The 8,562-nt window shown below is 40.2% G+C and overlaps 2 protein-coding genes across 2 annotated transcripts in view; one reads left to right on the forward strand and one right to left on the reverse strand.

The window, feature by feature from the left end:
- leg1.1 (liver-enriched gene 1, tandem duplicate 1) overlaps nt 1-4,176 on the reverse strand; it is a 5,951-nt gene extending 1,775 nt beyond the window's left edge. The window contains exons 1-6 of the mRNA XM_014027721.1: nt 4,076-4,176; nt 3,486-3,800; nt 3,286-3,372; nt 3,123-3,196; nt 2,921-3,025; nt 346-458 (exon numbers count right to left, since the gene is read on the reverse strand). Coding sequence (XP_013883175.1) covers nt 346-458; nt 2,921-3,025; nt 3,123-3,196; nt 3,286-3,372; nt 3,486-3,786 — 680 coding nt within the window. The 5' untranslated portion in view covers nt 3,787-3,800; nt 4,076-4,176. The remainder of the gene's footprint in view (nt 1-345; nt 459-2,920; nt 3,026-3,122; nt 3,197-3,285; nt 3,373-3,485; nt 3,801-4,075) is intronic.
- A 3,073-nt stretch (nt 4,177-7,249) lies between these two features.
- stx7l (syntaxin 7-like) overlaps nt 7,250-8,562 on the forward strand; it is a gene marked incomplete at both ends in the record, with an annotated part of 4,498 nt that continues 3,185 nt past the window's right edge. Inside the window, 3 exon segments of the mRNA XM_014027722.1 lie at nt 7,250-7,296; nt 7,411-7,503; nt 7,630-7,699. Coding sequence (XP_013883176.1) covers nt 7,419-7,503; nt 7,630-7,699 — 155 coding nt within the window.

Consider the following 8,562-nt stretch of genomic DNA (forward strand, 5'->3'; position numbering starts at 1 on the left):
TTATAACATGATATAAAACTCAAAAAAAGTTGATTTTACATGATATTGCCCCTTTAACCTTTATTTTAATCAGGCAAATCCCAGTGAGATCATGGATCTCTTTTGCAAAGGAGGCCTGGGACTGAAGGCAGCCTAACAAGCCATGAGGAGAACCCAGGAGCTTCTTCCTGTGAGACATCAGAGCAAACCATTGAGCCAATGTGCTGCCATGATGTGAATCTAACTAAAACGAACTTAAGATTAACAAGAGAGATGGATGGATGGATGGATGGATGGATGGATGGATGGATGGATGGATGGATGGATGGATGGATGGATGGATGGATGGATGGGTGGATGGAGTACTTGGCATTGCATGCTTCAGAGGCATAAAGTGAAGCCATCTGGGCTGTCCAGTAGACACCAAGGATTGAGTCTTTCTTCTCGTTGTCAGGTAAAGTGGAYTCAGCCTTGAGAGCCTTGAAGAAACACACAAATACACAGTTTGAATGATCTCAACCARTTAATTCTTAGCATTTTRTCAGAAGAAAGACARTTCTRCAATTGGAGTCTWATTCTAACACKTTCTGAGTTAACTGACGTCTAGTGTTGTTMATTTACAGAGCTGATTTTATCAGTGWTGTCTCAACTYTGGGGASAGTCAAATAAGCTCTGCCCACTRTATTCTGAAAAGCCCCGCCCTCTTACACCTCACGCCCAACTTCCACTGTTGTTRTTTTTCTGTTTACTTTGCTGACAGCCCATTGAACCCTGGGATATCGTTGGCCAYGTAGATAGGATACRCAAATGCAGCCTACTGGAATGAATACAGGTGCCYACAAATTGGGACAGCCTACGGTGAAATGCAGTTACGTGAGGAGCTGACATGGGCTGCAACCCCTGAATTGAGACACAGGCCCGGTCACAGTACACCCTCATGTCCTTCAAATGAGCATTCCTGTTGAAGGGTTCGAGTGTGTAGTGTGTCCCRATTCTCTGGATTGGTCTTTCGTCCCTCCCCTTTTGTTCTCTTGATCCATACTTCGGCTAAGCGGACAAGCRGACGCTGTAACATTTTGAATTAAAAGGCAGAGGTGTCCACTAAGCACCTTCCAATCAAGTGGTGGCGGTAATGCACTTAAATGAGTCTGACAATAAAATCAAAGAAGAAGAACTTATAGGAGGCATGTATAAGCCTTCTTTGTTTCATGAACTTCCTTCTCCTAAAACAATGACTGCTTGTTGTGATTGTATCATTTTTAGCAGTACAAATGCCAAAACARCGACCGGTCCTGCCATTTTGCATGTCACAGTTACGATGCTGAGGATCAAGTCGATGACGTAACCCGTATTGGCCCAATTCTCCAAATTCTGAACACTTGTAACCTGCGAACTCAACCCTTATGTGCACTTCGACTACACACTTCATAGAGGGGCGTAGGGTGCAAGTGGGACCAGGCTTCAGTTGTACTTTTCTACTACTGAGCCGTGACAACACAGCACTACAAAGAGTTGAAATTCAAATCTGAGCCAAGGACCAGTGCTGTTTTTTATGTGGTAGTTAATTGACTTCAAGTAGGATTTTCATATTATAGATTTCGATGTTGAGTTAAATTTAACCCTTTTCATAGTGTTAATATAATTTGAACTTTATTCATTATGATAACACATTGATGATGTTAATATTTAGCTACTGAGAGTGATGTTCCAACTATATCGCAGTGTTCAACATTAATTCAGTGTACTTTTAAAACTCTTCTGGTTTTATTATACACCACAGAAATATAGTTTTAACACTAATTGGTGTAATAATTTTGAGTCTTTTAAAATGTTAGTGGTTGTTCCAATGTAAACTTTGATAGTGTTAAAGGGATCCCCGATTAGTTGTAACATTAAACTTTATTTGATAAACATACATATTCTTTAACTGTAAAATAAAAACTGTAAAAATACCATAGGATGTTCGGTTTTAAACTAAAACTTTAAAAATATATTACACGGATGGGGCCATTTTATTTACACGCAAAGCATTCTGGGTAAATGATGACATCAACTAGGTCATCGGCACGAGGCTGCTAGCAAGCTATATCCACCCTGAAGGTTAATCTTGGACAATATCTGATGATCGACTCTTTTAAATGAAACCAGAGAGCGTTGACAGAGAGGAGAAGGTAGAAATGACTCAGCCTGTAACTGAAAATATGGATGGAGGACAACAGAGCTGCTTCATGGAAGAAGAACCTCAGCTTAGCCTGTTAGCTTTAGCGTTAGCCCCGACGCAATCACCATATATATGTATTAGCTCAGCGCTACACATTCTCCTCTCGTCACTGAGGTCCTCCATCCACATGACAGMRAGRGGAACACAAAAATGACTCAGCCTGCAACTGMAAATAYGGATGGAGGACCTCAGTTTAGCTTGTTTGTCGCGCAATATAGCGTGAGGGCTAACGCTAAAGCTAACAGGCTAAGCTGAGGTTCTTCTTCCATGAAGCAGCTCTGTTGTCCTCCATCCATATTTTCAGTTACAGGCTGAGTCCTTTCTACCTTCTCCTCTCTGTCAACGCTCTCTGGTTTCATTTAAAAGAGTCGATCATCAGATATTGTCCAGGATTAACCTTCAGGGTGGATATAGCTCGCTAGCAGCCTCGCACCGATGACCTAGTTGATGTCATCATTTACCCAGAATGCTTTGCGTGCAAATAAAATGGCTCTGTCCGTGTTAAAATATATTTTTAAAAATTTACAAAACTAAACAGCCTACAGTATTTTTACAGTCTTTATTTAACAGTTAAAATAAATGTTTATCAAATAAAGTTTAATGTTACAACTAATCGTGGATCCCTTTAAATTCAAACTTTCTAACTTGCTGTGGCAGTATGACCCTTTTGTAATCTACCGACATTCATTTACATTTTACCAGCGTGTGTAGATCAAGTACCTTGAAAAAGGCATCCCACTTTGCCATGACATCAGGGTACTGAGMTGAACAGGCAGCGTAGGTGGTACAGTACTCCTCCACACCTGCAGGTGCCTGCTGCTGCACCTGAAAATGCAGCAAAGACMGTTGTGGTCATCCTTGTGACAGTTAAAGGTTCAGTTGTGTTCTTATGTGATTAAAAAAAAACAAACAACATGAGGACCTGAATGTTTTCTCCCAGGAAGCCCTGCTGTGCAGCAGACAGGAAGGGAAGCACAGAAAGGAAGTAATTCACACCTGAAAAAAAGAAATTAATAGTGTGTAAGCGTCTGTGTGTGTGTGTGTGTGTGTGTGTGTGTGTGTTTCTGTTTGTTTGCTGTACTTACAGCCCCACCAGCTCTGAGCTGAAATGCACATAGCGTCTCCTGCCTGAAGGCCGCAGGTTGTTGAACCGGTTGGATCAGCGAGTCGACCTACAACAAAAAACATCCAACATCAAGATTCTTGGGATAACGAGATATGAACATTGTTTATAATTTTGATTGTGAAGGGATTTTCCTGAATGTTTTCTTTGCTATCATCTTACCTGAAGTCAGCATCCACCCCAGCTGCAGAGGCAGCCCCCACAGTGGGTTGTCTGTAGAGTTGGTCCCCATGCATCCCATAAAGGGATCTGTGGCAGCGATCAGCAGCCGGTACAAACTCATGCGGTTGAGAAACTGCCATGGGTTGGGAGTCACAATCCCGTTCTCCTCTGGCAGTTCCGTCACCCGGCTGGACGTTTGTGYCCAGTGGATCGGCATGCCGTTTTCCAAAACGACAGCAGAGCTGCTGAGAGACACAGCGCAGGCCAGGAGGAGGCTGAGGGCCACCAGACGCAGCAGCATGACTGACAGAGGTGCTGTGGAGAACAACGGAGTCAGGACCAAGAACTTTTTGAGGAATAGTGTACTCAAACTGCTCGCGTTTCTCTGTTCTGACTCCCCCTAACAAGCAAACACACGTCTGTTAAAGTGTGATAAGAGAGTTTACTGAGCTCAATGTTCCCCAAATACTCAGCATGGAGCGAAGTACAACTGACCATTCTTTTCAAAATGTCTGATGCCTTTAGAGCTTTCTTTTAGTCAAAAACCAAGTGTGATGGTTTAAGAGAGAAATCTGAAAAACACAACCTACCTGAAAGTCTGTGCAGATCGTTAACGCCCGTTGGATCCACAAAACAGGAATTCAACAGTGAAGTGACACTTTCTTAAGGACATGCAGAGAAGGCTGGCCCGATACAATTTAGATAACTTGCTTGGACTTTAAACTGAACACAGCTGATGTAAAGCAACATTACGTAAGGGCACTTTGTGATGTGTAATAAAACATTGAACTGTACCAAAGTATCAGTTTTTACCTGTGTCTGGTACAAAACAATTAGACTAAACGAAGAGTTGGGGAATTCATGCCGTATGCTCTCTTTAAATAACCCTGCTTTACCAAGAAACACGTTATAAATCAAACTAAAAACTGGCAGTCCAAATGGCAACATGTCTCAAAAGTTGCATTGATGGATTTAATCAGTGTGCATTGCCAATGCAATGCACACTATTGTGATTAGTTTCCCATCCAAGTCTTCTCAACTTTGCCATGCTTCTCCTCCTGCATACTTTGTCCTAGAGCTGCCATTGTAATTTATATCTGTAAAGCTCCTGTGCCAAATGATGGCTATGCATTTTGGTGCCTGTAAAACTTATAGTTTTTGACATATTAATGTTTAATAAATTATGATGGCAGTCAATAGAGCCTTCTATTGGTCCAATACTGCCCCCTGCTGCCTCTACACACTATGGTACTGCACCATAGTTTAATAATATTTAAACTCAATAGTTCAGTGATTACAATATTAATATGATAGTATTTTGAAGTTTTACTGTAATACTGTCTTTATGTTGTCCTATTGCTGTAATATATTGCACTGAAGTGTCAATAATTGCATTGACAAGGTAAACTTTTTCTGTATACATACAATACAATCCCTGGGATTGTCCTCTGCCACATCTCCTATAGTCTCATGATGAGCACTGTGGGCTTTCATGTAGGGGATCAGGGTTCAAATCCAGCTACTGTAACTTTAACAAAAAATCTCTTCAAACTTCATATTGTCACACAATTACCTTAATTACAAACACCTGCTGAYGTGACAGGCACAACCTGGTATAGAAAACACATTTGATCCTGGTCAAAGCTCTTTCTGCAGGCAAAGGCATGCTACGTGGCAATGCACACTTGTTTTTACATCGTAAAAACCCATGTCTAGTTTACAGTTTGTTTTCTCTATTGAGGTTTAAACTTCTTCCACCGGTAATGTCTTTCAGGGCTGCTGCAAAACTCCAGCTATTTAAACATCTTCATCTCATGTATTCAAAGATTTTTCTGTACTCTTATTATTCAGAGCTCTATGTCTGAAATATTGATTCTCACTGCACGGATCCAAAATGGGGGCAAACTGTTTATTTTCAAGGATTCAAGGAGTTTTATTGTCATTCGCATCACATGTGGTACATGTGGTGGAACGAAATTTGTATTCTCACAATCTAGTTACACCCTTAAGCAATTGAAATACAGATACAATGGATAAAAATTAAAAAAGATAGAACAAGTAGAATAGAGTAAGTAAAATAGAAACATAAATATACAAATATACAAAATATAGGAGATATGGGGGATAAGTAAGTTTGGAGTAGCAGCAGATTATAGCAAATGTAATTTTCCTTGCAGCAGATTATTGCATACAGAATGTGATTGTCTTCGTAAAGTGTCTGCTACAGCTTTGTGGTTTTGCACTTGATGCTCCGCATATTTGAAAAAGAAAAGAGAAGAATTTAAATAAAAGGATAGGTTTAAACTAAACAATGAGGCTGCAGTGCAAACTTGCCACTTTTGAAACGCACTGCTGCATTCAAACAAAAAAAAAACATTTCAAGTTTCGTCTGTTTTCTGGCCCCATTTTAAAGAAACTAAAATCACTTTAATTTTAAATGAGACTTGAGACAAAAACGAGCAAAAACTTACAGTTTTTAATCAGTTTAGCTTATTTTAATCAGATGCTGTGTCTTTTTTTGTCCTCATGCTCGATTTTAGATGATTTTCATGTTTTTGCTCATTTTTTAACGCACCTTCCTGAACGCACCTTCGCTGAGTGCAGCAGACGTCACGTGACACAGGGGCGTTCCTGTAAACCAGGAAACAACCCGCTGCTGCGAATCTCAACGAAGGTAAAGTCCAAACTTTTCCTAAACCGAGCCGAACATTTCGAGCAGGGATGAAAATGTAGACACATTTACGACGACAAAAAAAGATATAAGGCAGTTTCACGTGTTTTCAACTAAAATTGTAACTTGTCATTAAAAATGAGTTGCGAGTTTGATTCTAATATTGGCAAATGATTTGTTTTCGTTACAGTTTCGAGTCAACAAATTTATAGTTGACAGGATATAGTGTATAAAAGACCTTAATAGCTGGTAATATAGCAAAATAAATGCGTTTCGTCTCTCTGTGTGTCATTAAAACTCCGCCTTGTTCTTGTTGGGAATGACAGATAAATAAAGCGACAAAACAAAAGAGTGAACCACCTGCTTCTTTTATTTATTTTTTATTAAAAGTTTACTGCAGACATATTTCCTTGATTCGCAGATGATTATTTTCACAGGAAACTAGTTTCAGTCCTCTTGTGTCACAGGAAGTCAGCATGACTGGCCCAGTAGGAACCACCAAGAGCTGAGCACCGAAAAAAACGAGCCACAAGTGAACGCACCATGATTGAGAGTTTTTTTTATTTAAGAAGAAAAAAAACCGCACACAAAACTTTTACAAAAAAGATTTTGTTGTATGTAACTTGGTACATGTTTTCTACTGTAGAGTATATAAAGCTGCATTTAATTTTCTTTTAGTTGTTTTAGTGCTTTTAAACCTTTTTGCTGCCTTTGATATCGTGGATCATAATATTGTCACGACACAAGCAGGTCCTTGGTATCAAAAGCACAGTTTTAGTTCCACAGGTTTTTATTTTTTACTTAAGGGAATGTTTCTCTTTTGCAACTCCTCTGACTTGTGGGGTCCCTCAAGGGTCTATTTTAGGTCCACTTTTACATGATGCCTCTTAGGGTACAGTTTCTAGAAAATGCTACTATAAATATACGTTAGTGATGAGATCCAGGTTTTATATGCCCATTAAGTCAGACAGGGTCGTTCCACTTGAACCAGTCTTGAACTGTCTAAACTGCTGCTAAAAATAAGTTTTCCACCACTCTCCGTGATGAGGCATATTCTGTTTTTATTTGTGTTTTTGCACAGTGTTCCAGCTTCTTTTGGAGTTGGAGTCGTACTGGGGATTAAAGTCTGGTTCCTAAAAGGTATTTCCACATGTCGGTCATGTGAGCAGAGCGCTGACCTGAGTTAAACGTGATTATCAGATCCCAGTGTGACTCGTGAATGAGCTGGGATTGTGTTCTTCTGTGTCCTCGCAGCTTCCATCATGGCCTACCAGGCGGGGTTTACAGACGAGCTCAGAACTTTGGTCCAAAACATCAGCTCTAACATCCAGAGGATCACGCTGCTGAGTAATACACATGCTTCAACAATTCTTATACTAAGAGTTACACCCACATATGTTAGAAGCTGAATCGTGGTTTAAAAAAAAAAGGATGAATCAGCGCTAACGAACACTTTTTCTTTTTCTTTCTCAGCCTCTGAGATGCAAAAAGCTGTATCCCTGCTGGGAACGGCGCAGGACAGCAGCCAGCTCCGACAGACGCTGTGAGTTACGAGGGCTTTCATTTAACACTCCTCAAATCTTTRTACTTTGTTTCCAAGGAGCCAGACGTTCTTGYAATCTTTTACRTCCTGCTGAATCCCTTGGGAARCAAAATACAAAGAAACGAGGGACGACTCGAGACTTTTCTATGCTAAGCTGCTGCTTAGAACCTCTTCATCCCACTCTGGCTTACATGGAGCCGAAACCTGTGAGCCCCAACCAAGACCGGTGTGTCACAAGGTTAATGTAGGGAAATGAGTTCACTCACATCCGGCAGCTGGACAGTTTTCACAATCAACGGTTCAATTTTTCTGCACACGTAAAGCAGATGGACTGGAGGAAGTTCCACAAACAGGCTGCAGCTGACGAGCTGAATCTAGTTCAAACCATTGGTTTCTGTGGAGAGGTTTGGAACAATATCTGCTGTAGTGCTGTGAATATTCTCATTTTATGAAAATACTTTATTTCAGACCAGCTTGACGAGCTGAAGGCCGCTTGTCTGTGCCAGGGGCTGTATGAAACTTTATAAACTTTTCATTCCTTTGTGATTCTGACAGAAATGTTTTGACATTCCTCAAGTAGGAGCCCTRGGCTGCACAAGAAATGTTACAGCTTTCTTCCAAATAACCATAAATCAATCGATAAGTTGATTCACTCAATTCAATCATTTTCATCATTATAACATGCAAACACATTTTCTTTTAACACATAATATGCGTGAGTGAAAAGGGAGCAAGAAGAAGAAAAACCTTGTATAAACCTGCTCCTTTCTCAATAATTACAATTAATCTTTCATGGCCACATACATTAAATCACAAATAGAATCTGCGAACAATATATCGTTCTCCTCATTAAAGGGGACCTG

Source organism: Austrofundulus limnaeus, unplaced genomic scaffold (assembly GCF_001266775.1).
Source record: "Austrofundulus limnaeus strain Quisiro unplaced genomic scaffold, Austrofundulus_limnaeus-1.0 Scaffold677, whole genome shotgun sequence".
Classification (NCBI taxonomy): Eukaryota; Metazoa; Chordata; class Actinopteri; order Cyprinodontiformes; family Rivulidae; genus Austrofundulus; species Austrofundulus limnaeus.